Raw genomic sequence first — 18,572 nt, 5'->3', positions numbered from 1 at the left:
CAATCTAATTTTTTCAACATTTGTACAAAATATAAATTGGAATGGGTTTGATTCTAGGAATTCTAAGAATAAGCAATGCAGTGATCATATGAGAGGATTACCCAAAGGGAGTGCAATTTTTCTTTATAGTAATTGCTCTTAAATTGGAAACAAGTCATATCATTGAAAACAAATATTTTATATATTATTTCATTGGAATTCATTGAGATGAGTTTATTTATTAATTTTATTTATTGCGGACCATTATCCTTATCTATTTAGTTGTTGTTTCATGACGTTTCGGCAACTATTCCTCTGGCCTTCATCAGGTGCTAACCGCGACGGAATAGGAACTCCGAATTTCCTAACTGCATTCTCAGCAATTATTGCCTTCCATAGTTGTTGCCGTCTCACCACGTTTTGGCCAAGCAAGCCTCTGGCTGGCAATGGGTCAGATTGAAACCGCTATTTTCAGACAATGCTCACCTGGAACCACAGAGATTCAACAAAGGGGCCCGCGGAGCAGTGGATAGAGACGTTGAATCTCTATGGTTCCAGGTAAGAATTGTCTAAAGATACCAATTTCAATCCTACCCAAAGTCGGCTAGAGGCTTACTTGGCCAAAAGTGAGACGACAACAACTATCGAAGGCAGTAATCGCTGAGAATGCAGTTAGGAAATTCAGAGTTCCTACCCCGTCGCGGTTACTATCTGACGAAGGCCAGAAGAATAGTTGGCCGAAACGTTGTGAAACAACAACCAATAAAGATGAGGCTAATAGTCTGCAATAAAATAAATGAACAAATATTTTATATGAATAAACCATTTTTCTTTACACTTGAGTGGACAAATATTGGTCATTTATTGGTCCACCAACTTAGTTGGATTTGGACCTTAGAATTCACCCTCGTCCATTCGTTCATTCATCCATTCGTTCCCAAAATTCTCAATAACTATTCATTAAATTTTTCTGAAATTTTGCATGAAGTTACAACTATCCAAGGGAGGAAATGTAAAATTCTCGGATTTTTGATAAAACTTCTGGTTGCGTCACAAAGAGCTCAAAACAGGTGAAAATGGCCCAAAATAGTACTTTTCAGGACATAGAATCTTTTCTGACCATTAGATTTTGCTGAAAATTATTCAAAAGCAGGACCACATGGATATACATCTGATCTCGATATCTGATATTTGATCCTGGGGAAATTCTGGGGCTTGAGTGTTTTAGGGGGTGCAAAACACACCTTTTTTGACTAATTTTTATTTTTCTCCTAAAATTCAAGGCATCAGTCGGAGGGCCATATAGTTTTTAGCTTGTTATTCTTACTTCGCCTCTAAGTAATAAAAAGCTGTCACATTACAACAGGTTATTTAATATTTAATTTTGATTCCTTATAGCTGGAAGACATGAGGAATCTCAATCCAAGCTTTGTATGCCAAGTCGGAATTTTCCAGATGACCTCTTCAGATATTGGCTGGCAAGTCTTGTGGAAAAGGTGGCTTGTCAATCAAGCAGAAAAGTCCCAGGAAACTCTACAATTACTTGGGGAAAAATACTTGCCCCATCTAATTCAATATTGTCTGAACAGTGGACAGTTCATTGCAGAGCAGGTTAAAATGGACAACTCGCTAGGTTCTTGCAAATGGATTGTCAAGCAAACGCCAGATAATATGTTCCGTAGTTTGTTTTCCTATTGGCAGGTAAATCTTATGTTTATCTATTTCTTCCTCTCTCTCTCTCTCTTTATATATATATATATATATATATATATATATATATATATATATATATATATATATATTGTTACGACGTATCCCAGTCCTACTGAGGACGGTAGAGATGGGTGACGTAACAAAATATATACAAAAAAATAAAGTTTCCCAGGTTCCTTGATAATGCGTTGTTATGGGAATGGGACGACCGTCCCAAAGACAACAATAAAATGAAATGTATTGGACAACGAAATCACATAAGAAATAACGAGGACAAGTATCGTGGAAAAATTAACAAACTTTTATTTATATAAAAATAAAATAAAATTCAATTCAAGAAAAGAAAATTAAATATGCTTAACTAAATGAAATAAATTTAATGATTCAAATTCTACCGAGAGAAAAATATATCAACAGTCAACGTTCACATAAAAGACAAGAAATCGTCAGCTCAATTAGATACAGGTTCTAGGATAAGAGAGAGATGTTGGAGAAATGAAAGTTTTGGTTGAAAAACTCACTTAATATCCTTTGAAATGTGACCTTTCTTTTGTCTCTTTTTTTTTATATATATATTTCCTTCCTGTAAATTGTTTATATTTGATTACGCGTGCGCAGGTTAATTTTCATATTTTTGTCCTTCGGATTATTTATGTTTGATTATGCGTGTGCATGTTAATTACTCCAAGTATTTGTTTCCGAAGCTCATCGAAGCCCTTGATTTATAGTAAAAATTTCACTGCTCTATGAATCCTTTCTTCGCTGGGTTCATTCTTTTGTTCAGTCAATATTCCAACTTTAACCGCCCCGAGCTTCGCTGACTTACGTCTTGTCGCTTTGAAGTGCGAAGCTCCACTGACTGTCGACAACTTTTTTTAGGTCCCTCTCTCTCTATACGATCTATCTCTCTCTTTCTCTAGACAGTTTCTCTCTCTTTATACGGCCTATCTCTCTCTATACGGTTTATTTCTCTCTATCTTTTCTCTCTTCTCTCTTTCTCATCTATGAGCTTTCTTTTCTCTTTCCTCTTCCACCCTTTGTTCACAGTATCTCTGTCTCTCCCTTCTACTCTTGCTCGCAGGCCTCCTCCTCCCCTTTTTTCTTGTTTTGTTTACAAAATGTGAACGAGCAGACGAGAATGCATCTTTTGGCGCCAAAAAATGCTACAGTAAAAAAAATAAAATATACTGAAAATATATCTCCTCTCGGCTAAAAATCAATAAAATAATAAATTATACATTTTAATAAATGTATCACTATATATATATATATATATATATATATATATATATATATATATATATATATACATGATGGACACTCCCATTGATTTCGAGGTATGAGCTTCTGGCACAAAAACTAAGTCGCCCAGACATCCACACAGATGAGTGATATAGTGTATAGAACCATCCACACTTTTTGGTATTACTGCTAACATTTGTTGGTGCAGTCATGACAGCCACAGGACAGAGTATACAGTAGACTGCAAGATTTTACATCAGAGTTACCTTCTCCTAGATGCATGTCTTAATGAAAATTGGGGGTGCATCTCTCTAAGTGAATTAATGCGCCCCCAGATACCAACCTGGAAATTTCTACGACTCGGCGCAATACATACAGCGCCTAGCCTTCCCAAATGGTCACTCATCTGGTACTGGGCAGCCTCAACGTTGATTAACTTCAACATGTCAACGTGATTGTGCCATACAGAAATATTACATGAAATAGGTCATTGGTACCGCCGGTTTCAAACTTGATAATAGGAGACCATTTTAGTTACCCCTATCAAGCTCTGCACAGCTGATACTCATGTTTTATAACCGGAATTAGAATTATATCAATACATTACAAGATCATATTCAAATCTCGTTTTTCTGAGCAACTAATAAAATAATAAAAATGTAAATAAAAATAATAAAAAGATAATAAAATTTTTTAAATTGTCTGTTTAATGTTTTGAGCGCTAAAGAAAAAAAAAAAGGATCGAAAGGGAAAAAGAAAGGGGAAAAAGAAAAGGAAAAGAAAAAGAGGAATGTTATATACTTAAAGCTTTCCCGTTATATGTTATTTTAATATATTTTAACTGTTTATCGCATCCCCAATGAAAAATATGTTTTTTTTTTATTCTACTAATTTTTAACTCCTTTCGATCGCAAACGGAACTTTTTCTAACTAAACTTTCAATCAGTGCAAGGGAGATAATTTTGGAAAGTTCGGAAAGCAAATTCAATTTTGAAAGTAATTATTTTATTATTTTTATTTAACTTTATTCTTCTTACTATATATACCATATACTATATTTATATTTTTTAATCCGCCCTATGTAATACAGGTAAAACGTGAATTTCTTTTAAATAGTCTGAAGAAATCTATCGTATATAAATTTTATTGTAAAATCCTAATCAGATATGATAAATTTATTAAATTTAAAACACAACTCTTACTCTAACTAATTTTTTAAACACTTTTGTATTAACTCTGAATTTAAATTTATAATTAAAACTAACCGACTTTAATTTAAAATTTAAAAAACAATTCCAATATCAAATTTAATTTTTATCTAATTCATATTAAAATTATATTTAAAATCAAAAAAATTCGATGTAGTGTTTGTTTTTTTGGGGAGGGGGTGGGGGAAATGCTTATCTAGCCTAAGGGATTTTTATACTATACTTAACTCTTATAGTTATATTCCTTTCTTTCTTTTTTTTTCAATATAATAATTTAAAATTAAAATAAATTAAAATAAAACATAAAATATAAATTATATAAAATATAAATTATATAAAATATAAATTATAAAAATAAAATAAAGATAAAAATAAAGATAAATGAATTTTACAATAAAAATATAAAATATAAAATATTTTAAAAATATATATAAAAATATTGTTATTATTATTTTTTTTTTAATTTAAAAAAAAAAAAAATAATATGTATATATTTTTTTTAATTCAGGTTTTGTCTTTTTTGCCGTCCCAGTTTATGAGGAATGCTTTCTTTCTGTGTATATAACTTTTCAGGGATTCATGCTACACATTTAAACTGCTTATTCCTGGGTCATAAATGTGATCTTGTAATGTATCTAAATGATTCCGATTCTAGTTATAAAACAGATGAGTATCGGCTGTTAAAGAGCTTTATATGGATATCTAAAACGGTCCCCTATTATCGGTTTTGAAACCGACGGTACCGATGACTTAGCTCATTCAAACTTTCTGTAAATATAAATATAAATAATATGCTCTTATTTTCGGAATTTTCCCTTATAATAGAGCACTCTGCTGGAATCCTATTTTCAAAAAAAAATGTAACTATATATATATATATATATATATATATATATATATATATATATATATATATATATATATATATATAACACAACCATGAAGAGAAGACTTCAATTCATGATTGATTAAAAACGTTTAAAATAAAGTTAACGGCGTGAAGAGAAGAAAAGGGGGAAAAATGGGGGAGTCAGCTGACCGGTTTCGCTCTCGCTTTATCAAAACTGTATCAAAGAATTTGTTTTGGAGAAAAAGAAAAAAACACGAATGGGAATTCGTACAAATAAAATCAAGAATAAAAAGAAGGCCTTCCCTCTGTAAGCAGAAGGAATGCCTCTTAGGTTTGAGCGTGATTAATCCCTAGGATCTTCGAGTAATATAACGTTGCTGTATTTCAATCGCTTTCCCCAATTTTTTTCCCTCCATACATAACATAATGCAACATGATTTTATTTGTACATATTTTCGATTCCCATTCGTGTTTTTTTTTTCTCCAAAACAAATTCTTCGATGCAGCTTTGATAAAGCAAGAGCGAAACTGGTCAGCTGACTCCCCCATTTTTTTCTGTTCTTCTCTTCTTTATTTTAAACGTTGACTTTATTTTAAACATTTTAATCATGAATTTAAGTCTTCCCTTCATGATTGCATTATATAAAATTTGTACCCCTCAAAGAATCATGAAATATATATATATATATATATATATATATATATATATATATATATATATATATATAAGTTTCGTGGTTCAATTACTTCAAGTAATATCTATCAATATTTTTCATCTGAATTCTATCAGTGTTTAATATCGCTTATATATATATATATATATATATATATATATATATATATATATATATATATATATATATATTTCAAGTAATAGCATTCGTGTGTGTACAACTCTCCTACAGCCCACACCCTGGGATCAATCATGACCAAACCTGGCATGATGATGGTCCCTCACTTAGAGATGGTGCACACCATTTTTCAAGATAAAGGTCAAATGTCAAGGGCATAGTCTATGCATATATACTCTCCTATAGCACACACCACTGGACCGATTTAGACCAAACCTGATATGATTATGGGTTCCAACCTAGGGATGGTCCACACCATTTTTCAACATAAAGCTAAAAGGTTAAGGTCATATTTTGTGCGGCTCTTCATAAAATCCTCCACATAGGGATGGCCCACACCAAGTTTGGGTATCTTTTGATAAAAATGTGTTTGTGGTACTAAACAAATGCTAACCATTATGATTCTTTGTAATTATTGCAATTTTTATGTGTAACGATGTACGTGTCAACTTTGATAGAACCAATTTGCTTTAAAGTTCATAGTTGGATTTCAGTCATTTGAGGAGGTAGTATAAAAATTTTTAAACACCTCATGCTTATGAAAGTAGAGAAATACATAGAAAGAGAATAGTAAAGAAATACAATATATATATATAATAATAATATATAATAAGCAGTGAAAAAATATATAAATAAGAAAACAAAAGAAGTCCAAACTCTAGAAGATTATCCAAGAAAAATCTACAAAGAAATATATATATCTATCTATATCTATATCTATATCTATATCTATATATATATATATATATATATATATATATATATATATATATATATATATAGTGAATAAATGACAAAAAACTATATTCCACAATTCATGATGTTGACCATCTTATTTATTCCTTTAATTCTGTTGACATTTACAATTCTTGAGAGTATCTGTTTCGTAACGAAACATCAATCACCTAATTATTATATCAATCAGTGTATCTATTATGTCCTTAACTCATCAAAAGAAATAGCAATAATCAATCCGTCAAAAGCAAATAAAGTGTGATTTGATATGATTAACATCTGAAAATTGGAAAAGAAGCTGCAAATACCTTTAATATGTTTCCATTATGCCATTTTGAATTTGAATATATATATATATATATATATATATATTTACAAGGGCTCACCACTCATCAAGCCACTCGAGTATAAGGGTTAATGAATGTAAGGTGGTTATGTAGTAATCGTTTGTTGTGTAAGTTTGGTAGAATTTGGACTATTTAAGGGGATAGTTTAATAAGAACTTGTTTGCATTTGACTTGAAGGTTACCATATTGTAATCGACTGTGTAGCAGTGTTCCACAGGCAGGCAGTTCTAAGAAAGAAGCTTTGTTTATGGAATCTGCATTTAGATTTAGGTACAGATAGAAAGTGGGGGAAATTATTGATAGTGGTTGTAGCTAGTCGAGTGTTTTTTTGTGAAAGTTTGGCGATGGGAGGCCATAGATTGGAGCTCAGACGAGCACTTGCCATGAGAATAATGATAGAGCAGAGACAGGCGTGCAATATCTCTTTTGTAGGAAAGGATTGCAGGGCATCACCTACTAAGTTTGGAAGTCAGTTTTGAATTTTATCAAGGCAAGATAGAGCACACCAATCAACTCTTGCCCACGTGTGACAACACTACTCCATTTTAGGATGTACTTGGCTCTTATACAGATAAAAGATTGCATCGACAGTAAGATACCTACTAGAGTGGTAGAATGACCCACCCATTTTTCCAGATTTGATGTATGTGTTCCATTTCAGATCAGAAGTGAAGGTCAGTCCCAGACAAGACCTGTTGCTTTCCCAAGACAAGAGCCATTCATTGCAATCGGGGCATGATTGGGTCAGAGTGATTACAATGAAAGGAAAGATGCTTGGTTTTAGATGCATTAAAATTAACCAGTTACCATTTTCTCCATTGCACCACGTACTCAAGATCAGAACATACATATATATATATATATATATATATATATATATATATATATATATATATATATATATAATCTCATCCTTCAAAGAGTCATTTTCGTGTATGTATATATATGTCTTCAAATATATAATACCTTTCGTAAATTTATTAATTATTAGATGAAAAGCCAGTGATAAATAATTACTTCTTCAATATCTGTAATGGTTTTGATAAAATAATTACAATTTTAAAAAAATTGTCTTTTTATTGCATGAAAATAATGAAAATAACTTAAATGATCTGTAATTTTTTTTTTATCCATTCAGGCACTGGAAAATTCTTTAAAGCTTGAAAGTTTCCAGGATTATGAATATTGCTTCAGTTTTGCTTGCATTTGGTCATTTGCTGGATGCCTAATCAGAGATCATCGCAATATCTTCGACTCATGGTGGAGAGAGGTATTTTCAGAAGACCACCTATTTCCTGAGAATGGCACAGTGAGTTTAATACACACAATATCTATAGATCTATCTAGTTACTAACATCTGTATATAACTGTACGCCTCATTTTGTCAATATATTTTTCTCTATGTCTCAATCTTTTAATATCTATATGTACACCTCAGTCGGTTGATATCTATCTTTATGCCTCAGACTCTCAATATCTATCTGTACAGTTAAGTCTATCAATGTTTATCTCTATGCCTCAGTCTGTAAATTTATATTCATTCATCTCAATCTGCCAATGTCTATGTCTATGTTCCAGTCTATGAATATGTATCCATACATCTGTCCATATCTATCTTTACATGTAAATCTGTCGATATCTATTTCTTTTTTATTTCCATGTCTGTTTACCTATCTTTCTGTTGCTATCTGAAATATCAGTATTGTTGTTACGATTTTCTCTGTTAATAAAGTATACAGTAGACAAATAAAAGCTGTGTACTGCCAAGTACATGATCGACAGCCAAAGATGAAACTGCGCCATTTTTATGCAACATATGTATGTTAGCGTTTTTGTTTTTGTACATGTATAGAAATTTTGAATGGACAAATTATTTTCTGATTTAGCGATAAAATCAAAAGTGAATTTTGTTTCTTAAAATGTATGGAGACAGTTGTGCATGCAATGGTTGAAATACTCATCTCAGCTTGGTTCACTGCTGAGAGACGTCACTATTGGTTAACAGTGCACCTCTGACGTCACAAAGAAAAGATTATATATATTGAGATGGGGTTTGAAGTTAGTTAATCAGAATCAAAGAATTACAGACAGTCACAGACGAGAGTCGGACAGCGACTCAGTGGAGCTGATCCTCTTAGAGGCGAAGTGAGGGGAGAGGAGACCATGTAGTCAAAAGGTTTAAATCCCGGACATCATCAATCGGCCGGCTGATGAATAAAGAAATCACCATCTGTATGTTGTAACTATTTGCCTTTGTGTCGTCATTACAACTGAAAGGTAAATGTGTTTTTTTCTTTCATCATCTTTAACGAACTTTATATAATCCCCTCCAAGTATTAATTGTCTGTTCCATCCTCCATCATCAGTAATGATTCTCCCCCTCTGATGTAAAAGAACTGTATTGCACATTCCTTCAATAATGAATTCGCATCTCCTTCAGCTCTGTTATAAATGTCCCTCTCAGCTGTTATAAATGTCATTATCATCCCTTTTCAGAGTCCTCTTTATACATGTCTCTGATATGACCCCCCCCTCCCCATGCAACATAAGGGGAAAGAAGATGGTTGCTATTATCACGGCAGGAGAAAAAGAGAGAGAACAACTCTATGTCTGCTACTTTATCTTCACTACAACGACTGCTGCCACCATCATTGCTGAAGAACGACACTATCCATTGTGCTAATTACTTTCAATGTGTCAATGAGAAAACAACCATTTTCTGCCAAAGAGAAGATAACAAGCCATCCCTTGAAGGCCAAAAGAATTCTCCCATCAATCATTACAAATAATGCCACGTAATGTTACATTTTGGTGTGATGCTGGAACACATGAAATAGAAAGCAGGCACATAAACTATATCATTTTTTTTCCAAATACTTGCGTGCCAATGAGAGAACAACTATTTTCTGTCAAAGAGAAAATTATAGTCTATTTCTTGGGGTGAAAGGATTCATCTATTAATCGTTACAAATTAATGACATGCACTTTGTGCAACCCCTGCAAAATTGCACTGACACACATTTTCTTATCGTCCATTTTATAGGGCCACAAGACCATTTCTACTCAGTTGGTATGATGCTGAAACACATAAAAAGAAAGCAGGTTGTACAATAAAAAAGATAAGAGTCTCATTCTAATATTTAATTACAACTTTATTGACTATCTTCAGTAATATGATGTTTGAAAAGAGTTCCTATGTAAAGACGTTGTTGAAAGATTAGACAGACCTGTTGAGAAAGAGAGTTCATGGATACGCATTGAAGTTAGTAGTCAGAGCATTCATTCAGACAAAATATTAGAGAGTCCTGTGGGAGAAGGAGAGTTCATGTGTGTACCGCATTAAAGTCTATGTGCAGTCCGGACAAAGTAGTGCCTCAACAGTAGAGTGTGTAGTCAAAAAAAGACTGGGAAGAAAGAGCGAATTGCAGTGGGGTTAAGCTTTTATAAACTCAGTCCCGTCTGAGTGATAGTCTTTGATTGGACCAGCCAAAAAGGAAGTTGATTGCTACAATCAATCAGCAATGATGTTATAAAACAAACATATTCAAAATCTTAAACCGCAAGTATATGCTGATGCTGCTACGAGTTGCATGAACTATGTAATTTGATTGTAAGATTACAGTGTTACTTTTAGTCACTGATATATGTTAACTCGCTTCGGACTATTGTTTTTATTGAAATTACATATCTTCTTATGCGGTTGACATATAGGAGAGGGAAGAAATTCGAATTTTTTCTGGGATGCAAAAATGTAAGATTAGAGTATTACATTTGGTAACATATATATTAAATCTCTTTATTACCTTAACCAACATTACATGTCTTCTTAATTTGTTGAAATAGAGAGGATAATAAATTAAGAAATTAATCAGGACTATTTGTTCTACTCTGCAATGTCCGGGATCCAAAATTGTAATTTGTCAACTACTTATTGTGTGTCAATAAAGGAACAGCTGTTTTTTCTAAATGAGTAAAATTATTGGTCATCTGGTCATATTAAAATTTTCTGCCATTGAATGTTATAAGTGTCATATGCCATTACACTTTGTTTAACACCTATAAAATTGTATCTACTGAATCTTTCAATTACAGATGACAAGATTTCCTAAATGTCTTTTTTATGGAGTCACACAAATAACTATCTGAAGTGATGTTTAAGCACATAACATAGAAATCAACTGCATACTTTTAATCAACTTTATAAACTGCATATTTCTTAATCTACTGCATAATTTTTTAAAAATCTACTACATAAACTGTATAATTTTTTAATCAAATGCATAAACTGCATATTTTTTAATCAATTGCATAAATGGCATATAGTTTAATCAACTGCATAAACTGCAAAATGTTTTAACTAGCTGTATAAACTATAATTTTTTAATCAACAGCATAAACTACATATTTTTTAATCAACTGCATAAACTACATTTTTTTAATCAACTGCATAAATTGCATACTTTTTTTAATAAACTGGATATTTTTTTAATCAACTAGATAAACTGGATAATTTTTTAATAAACTGCATATTTTTTAATCAATTGCATAATTGTTTAATCAACTGCATAAACTACATATTTTTTAATCAACTGCATAAACTGCACACTTTTTTAATCAACTGAATAAACTGCATATTTTTTAATTAACTGCATAAACTGCATAATTTTTTAATTAACTGCATAAACTACATATTTTTTAATCAATTGCATAAACTGCATACTTTTTTAATCAACTGCATCAACTACATATTTTTAATTAACTGCATCAACTACATAATTTTTAAATCAACTGCATAAACTACATATTTTTTTCTCTTTTTTCATGTGTTCCTCCTATTTTATATCAAGATATCTTTTTTCTCTCTTTCTTTTAAGGTGTTTGATTTCAAATTAGATTCTTGTGAAGGATTGAAGTTTGTACCATGGAGCCAACCGTCAAATGGACATCAGTTTGTCACGTACAAAAAGAGCAGTGATTTTATACCCACTGGAAAAACTGAGGTAAAAAAAAAACTCTTAAAAATTATTACAATTTTCTGTGTAAGAATTGAACGCTCTCACCTTTCGGAATTAATAAACTGTATTAATTCATGAGTTGGTTTATTGATTCTTCGATTGTATTTAGCCAGAATCAAATAAGTTTACTATCTTTTTCTGGTCGGTCTCATGAGGAAATACTCCCAAAGATTACTTTCTCTTTTGAAAGAAATTTGGTTTGGGCCAATCGCCTGAATCATTCTTACCTGAGAATTTCATCAATTAATACTATAAGTAATCTTTCCAACCATCAATTATCATACCCGGTAGCACCATTCTAGAGAGTCTATGATTCAAACACCTAGACCTAACTTTCTCAGGCTACATGAAGTTAAATAAGTACAAAGAAGACGCTGCCAAGTTTACTGTAAAAAAGACAAGCTCTGTAGGAGTGAACCTAAGTGACCTCAGGCCACATACTACTACCATGAAGAAAAGATATTGTTTCTTTAATCTTCTCTTTCTCTAAAAGAACTCAACTAACCAAGATACCCAAAAATCTATTCTCTTTTCTCTTCTGCTGTTGCTGCTCGCTCACCCACACACACACACTCTCTCTCTCTTTCTCTCTCTCTTTCTCTCTCTTTGACCAATGATTGACCTAAAAAGGATGAGACAGTCAGTCTCCAGGCTTCTATGTTGTCACACGTGTCCTACGAAGAGCAGACACAGAATTCTAAAAGTATGTAAAAACTAAGAAAATAAAATATTCCTCTCAAGCTAATATTTGTATCCACATTGTCAGTTATACCAACTAATAAACAAATATTACAGCTCCATCTACCAGGCTAGAAAACTTTCACACCTGCTAGTGTTTTATATCTCTATAAAGCCACAATTTAGTCGGTACACAAACAACTACTCTCTTGGGCAGAGTGTAAAAAAGAGTTTCAAACCTAACATGACCTGAACTGTTTGCAAAATTCCATCACTGCAGTGTTGCATCCCTGTGTTTGTTTTACAAGTATTTCCACAGAATGTGCTCTGGTTAACTTAATGCACTTGTACGTGCTTAACAAAAATACTCATTAACCCACCCAACTAGCAGTAAAATCCCACCCCTTCACTCCACAGGTCTCTAGATATCAGAAGAGTTTCTTTCTGGACCACTTGATTTGTAAGTTACCTCCTGCTCCATGTTTCCCTGTCCGTATCAATCATGCAGAAATTTAAATGCAATATGAATGTCCAACTGTGCACCCAAGTTGCCCATATAAATCTGCTCTTTTTCACAGTAGCCTATATGCTTAAGTGCTTATATGCCTTGTTTAGGTTTAATAAAAGTGAAATAAAAAACAATATGTGTAAGTTTATGAAAAGGAACTAGTTTATAAAAGAGATCATTAGTTTTAAAATTTCTAGTAAAAGGTTGGTGATTTGTCTAATGGATACCACCATGTTTTATAGAATCGAGTTCAAATTCAATCTGTGGTGATCATTATGAGAATTATTGTTGTTGGCATCCTTCCATCTAGAAAGACGATGGAAAATCATGCCCGAAGGTTGTCATGAGTGGTGGCAGCTGTTGCTGTGACTGAGCAGACCGATGCGAAAGCAACATATTCTGTTGCACTTCCGCAGGGATTCCCTCCATCAGACTCTGCCGATGCTGCTGCTGATACTATCCTTTTGTGCCTGCCTCTATTCTCCATCCACTGTTCATTTCCATTCTTCTTGCTCAGCCGGATACACTTCTTGACTTTGACCCTTCAGGAGTCACGGTCTGCAGCATAGGATTCGAGGTCAACAGTACAGTATTAGTACAATATTAATGTTGAGAAAGGTAAAAAATGGTAATTTCCTTCTCTTGGATACAATAACAACTTGTCTTTAATGAATCGTTGACAATATTGTGTTTCAGCAATTGATATGCTAAAAACAGACAAAACAAAAAACATTTCTATTAAATTATGGATCTCTTCCCAGCAACTGTCACATCTTCTCGGCCTGTTGATAGATGCCCGAATGCCTGCAATGCTTGTTGGCGACAATGGCTGTGGGAAGACTCATATTCTTTCAGAGAAATTGCAGACTCTCAGTTCAGGAGAAATGGCTGAATCCAGATCACTATTTATACATGCTAATAGGTAAGTCGAATGTAGAAGAGAACATGGTCGATTCAATTTCTAGATTCATTAAAATCAATTCAATTTGAACATTTATATTATTCATATCAGAAAAAGATAACCGATGCTGCAGCAGACATAAACTTCCTTAATATGATAATCTATATATTAATAAATATGATAGCATGTGTGTTCTTTTGTGTGTCATGCTTACATCCGGGTCGTTTAATTGTTATGTTCTATTTCTTGTAATAAATAATTTTATCAAGAATTCTTCATAAGTTTTGGTTTCGGTTTCAACTATAGCTGATGGCACTTAAATCATCTAATTTTTTTATAAATAATTTTATCAAGAATTCTTCATAAGTTTTGGTTTCGATTATGGCTGAAGGAACTCAAGTTATATATACATACATATATTTTGTTCCTAAGTTTTTATCTCGGTTTCGATTTAAGCCAAGTCATATGGATATATTTTTTTATTTTTGAAATCGCAACTTTATAACACATAAAAATCGATAGAACATTAACTCTATAATAATATATACGAAATCTCCAAGAATTAAAATATCATATATAAGCGTACTTTACGACCGGGCTTTACCGAGCATTTGTGCTAACTTAGATAAATACTTTTGCAGTTTTAACAAAAAAGCTACAATAATATCAGAGCGTCTCCACTTACGCTGAACATCTAAAGAATGCCAACATCAATATATTACATATGAATGAGTATCCTGTGGAATCTTCACAGGTCCCGCTAGTAAAGAAATGAATCATTTTTATTCAAAATGCATATTCATATAAACAATGTACATATATAGAAAAATGAAAAAAGAGAAGCACAAATTATTTATATATTCATCAACGTCTGTATTTCAAGACTTCCTTGAGATGGTTGATTTGCTCAAATAAAATACAAGTACAATATTTGAAAATATTTGGTGCATTTGTGATGTGAAAAGAATGTTCTCGAAAGAAACCATAGATGTTATAATTTAAAATGTGTACCACGTATATGACTTTTTCAAACAACACATAGTCGTTAGAATAAAAAAATGTGTGATTTTTATCTGAAACTAATGTTTTTTGTTCGGCTTTTAAAAAGAATCATAGTTGTTATAGAATTCAAATTGTGTTATGTATTTATGAAATGAAAAAAAATTATTATATTCAATGCAACTGAAACTGATATTTCAAATTTCAGCCTGACAGATCGACGGAAAGGCAATTTGAAACTGAAGTTTTTTTTTTATAGATCTATAAAAATTCCATTGCAAACTTTTATGAATGACTCAACAGAAATAATATTTACGTAGCTATAAATAAATCACTTTGAAAAATGTCAAAATATCAGTATGATGAGAAATATACATTTATGAATTTACGACAGCAGAAAATCCTTAAAAAAGCAATCATATTATTTCTCACTGAATTGCAGAAACTAAAAACAAATCAAATCCAAATTATGAGTATCTCTAAATTATGATAAGTTCAATTATAAGTGCTCCTAAAATTGATATTCCTCTGGCATGATTTGGTCTGTAATTGCCTTCTTAGTTCAGAAATAGTCTGAGGGTTGTTTTGATAGACATTATACCTAAATAATGACAAAGACAAAAATCTGGAGCATGGACGGGGGTAGTAAGATTCAGTGATTGTGCACCCCATTAATGATAACACCTTTCAGTGTTGAAGTGTCCAGCCATATCATTGAACAGACATTTGATACGCATTGGGTTTATGATTATGATTCCCATTAATTTTATGATTATGATACTTATTACTTTTTATAATAATAATTCTCAATAATTTTAAGATTATTCACACTAATTAATTTTACAATTGTGATACTTCTTAGTTTTTATGATTATGACCCTAATTAATTTATTATTGTAATCCTCATTAATTTTATAATTATGATTCTTATTGTTTTTAAACTTATGATATTCATTAATTTTAAGATTATGATCTCATTGAGTTTAATATTGTAATCCTTGTTAATTTTATAATTATACTCCTCATTAATATAATTATTATGATCCTCATTGATTTATGATTGTAATCCTACATTAATTTATGATTGTGATACTCATTAATTTATGATTGTAATCCACATTAATTTTATGAATGTGATTCTAATGAATTTTATGATTATAATCCTAATTAATTTTATGATTATGATTCTTATTAATTTATGATTATGCTCTTCATTAATTTTATCACTGTGATTCTCATTAATTTTATGATTATGATCTTCATTACTTTTATTTCTGTGATCCTCATTGATCATCTGATTATAATCCTCATTAGTTTTATGATTATGATCTTCACCATTTTATAATTATGATCCTCATTAATTTTCTGATTATTATCTTCATTAATTTTTTAATTATGATCCTCATTAATTTTGTGATTATGATCTTCATAAATTTTATTGTCGTGATCCTCATTAATTTTATGCATATGATCTTCATTAATTTATGATTATGATTCTCATTAATTTTATGATTATGATCCTAATAATTTTTTTGATACTAATATTCTTTACATTCATGATTTATTCAGTTTCACTACTGCAAAATCTCTCCAGGAAAGGTTTTCCGAGTACACTGAATGGAAATATGGAAACATCTACATGCCAAAAGGTGGCAAAAGACTTTACTGTTGCATAGATGACATCAACTTCTCAAAGGTGAATATTTACTTCACTTTTTCTGTCTTGCAAAACTGCAAGTTATTCATCTACTAGTTGTGCAGTCTCTTACTTTAATTTTTGTTATGTTTTTCGTTTTTTGTTCTTTTATAGTAAATCATTATTTGATTTTAATGTTATACAAAATACGGTTCTTTTTAGAAATTGACAAAAGCGACTCTGAATAATAATTTTGTGAAATACGAAACTAGTACTTGAAGACTTCAGATAATTTTTTCAACATTTCCTGCCAGTACTCATATGACATTTATCTTTACTTGTAATCTTAACTCCTATTTATATCTTGAATTGTCCAAGATGATTTAATTTCGTTATTAGATTCTACTATAATAAGGTCTTATCCTCATTAATTTTATGATTATGACCCTCATTAATTTGAATATTCTGTTTAACTGTCAACTGTGAACGTCCACCTAAATAAGATTTATAGGTACTTATTTTCCTTCAATTGTGTTAATTTCTAGTGGCTTGAAGGAACACTCGCCTGTGAAGCAAAGGATGGTTGTTAACTGGGTCAAATCTCCCGACCAGCAGTAATTATCACTTCCTACACTGCTGATTCATAAGCATGGGGTATAAAATATTGTTAATATTTATCTTTAGATATAATATTATAGTGTGTGTGTGAGAAATTCGTTTCTTATTGTTGAGCACTTTCAGTTGAATTAAAGTCGGTCAATTTAGCTCTTATGCATAGATCATCCTATAACGATTAGATCACTGTCTGACTGACGTAAATGAATATTTAAAAATTAAGATGTTTAAATTCAACGTTATTTCACGCGGTTAATGGTAGCTGAATGGATTAGGTCTCCACTAATCAAGCCAGAGATGTCTCATGTTACGTGGTTCAAATCGTTCGACTTGTATTAATCATGACACCCTGCATTGAAGATTCCTGAAAGGATGAAACACTAGTGTCTGTAGGTATTTAATTATTATAGTAAAAAATAATTATACATATATATATATATATATATATATATATATATATATATATATATATATATATATATATATATATTAGTGTTGGGACGATTAATTGGAACTGAAAAGGAAAAATTGAGACTTTTTGGGTATCGGAATTGGAAAAATTTGCGTCTATTTTCCGATGTCAAAAACGATTCTTTTAATTGTCTTTTTTATTTGATTTTGCTTAAATCAAAATCTTCCACTGCTGGTAGTAATGATATAATAATAAATATTTATCGATTTTAAACTAACAGTAAAACTAAAATCTAAAGATCATCCTCCTATAAGTGTATCTTTATGCTTCCAAAAATATCTGTCTACTTAAGATGCGTTTTTACAGTAATCATGAAAAATAACAACTCTATTGTTAAACATTTAGAGATTTTAATTATGAATCGGAATCAGAATCTGTAATGGTATTGGAATCGGGAATTTATTATGGAATTGTTAATTGTATCGGAACCGGGGGAAAAATATTGGAATCGTCTCATCGCTAAAATATATATATATATATATATATATATATATATATATATATATATATATATATATATATATTAGTTTAAAGAAGCTTACAGTATTAAAAAGAAAAGAAACATGTGGGGGCATTTTAAGAAACTATTTAATAAAAGATCACACATATTAAATTAATGGAAATTTATTTAAATAATCGAAAGGATATAAATAGAAAATACATAAAATCCTATATATATATATTGACCATTTAAGAATTAGAATTATTTGGCATTTATGGCAGCAATTACAAGTAAAGAAAATACAGAAAAGTCTGTATGATGTACACATCAGTCATGGAGCAAAGATGAAATATTCCAAAAATCATGTAATCTGATCAAGTA

General features: G+C 31.2%; 1 protein-coding gene across 1 annotated transcript in view; it reads left to right on the top strand.

Annotated features, from left to right (window-relative positions):
* The window catches only part of LOC145284632 (dynein beta chain, ciliary-like), a 309,431-nt gene that overhangs the window by 47,332 nt on the left and 243,527 nt on the right, over window positions 1–18,572 (top strand). Inside the window, exons 14-18 of the mRNA XM_080133537.1 lie at window positions 1,378–1,680; window positions 8,064–8,234; window positions 11,800–11,925; window positions 13,888–14,048; window positions 16,596–16,722. Of these exons, the coding sequence (XP_079989663.1) occupies window positions 1,378–1,680; window positions 8,064–8,234; window positions 11,800–11,925; window positions 13,888–14,048; window positions 16,596–16,722 (888 nt within the window). The remainder of the gene's footprint in view (window positions 1–1,377; window positions 1,681–8,063; window positions 8,235–11,799; window positions 11,926–13,887; window positions 14,049–16,595; window positions 16,723–18,572) is intronic.

This window comes from Euprymna scolopes, chromosome 9, assembly GCF_053919585.1.
Source record: "Euprymna scolopes isolate OS-2025 chromosome 9, ASM5391958v1, whole genome shotgun sequence".
Lineage (NCBI taxonomy): Eukaryota > Metazoa > Mollusca > Cephalopoda > Sepiida > Sepiolidae > Euprymna > Euprymna scolopes.
This window is presented reverse-complemented; position numbering and strand designations above follow the sequence as displayed.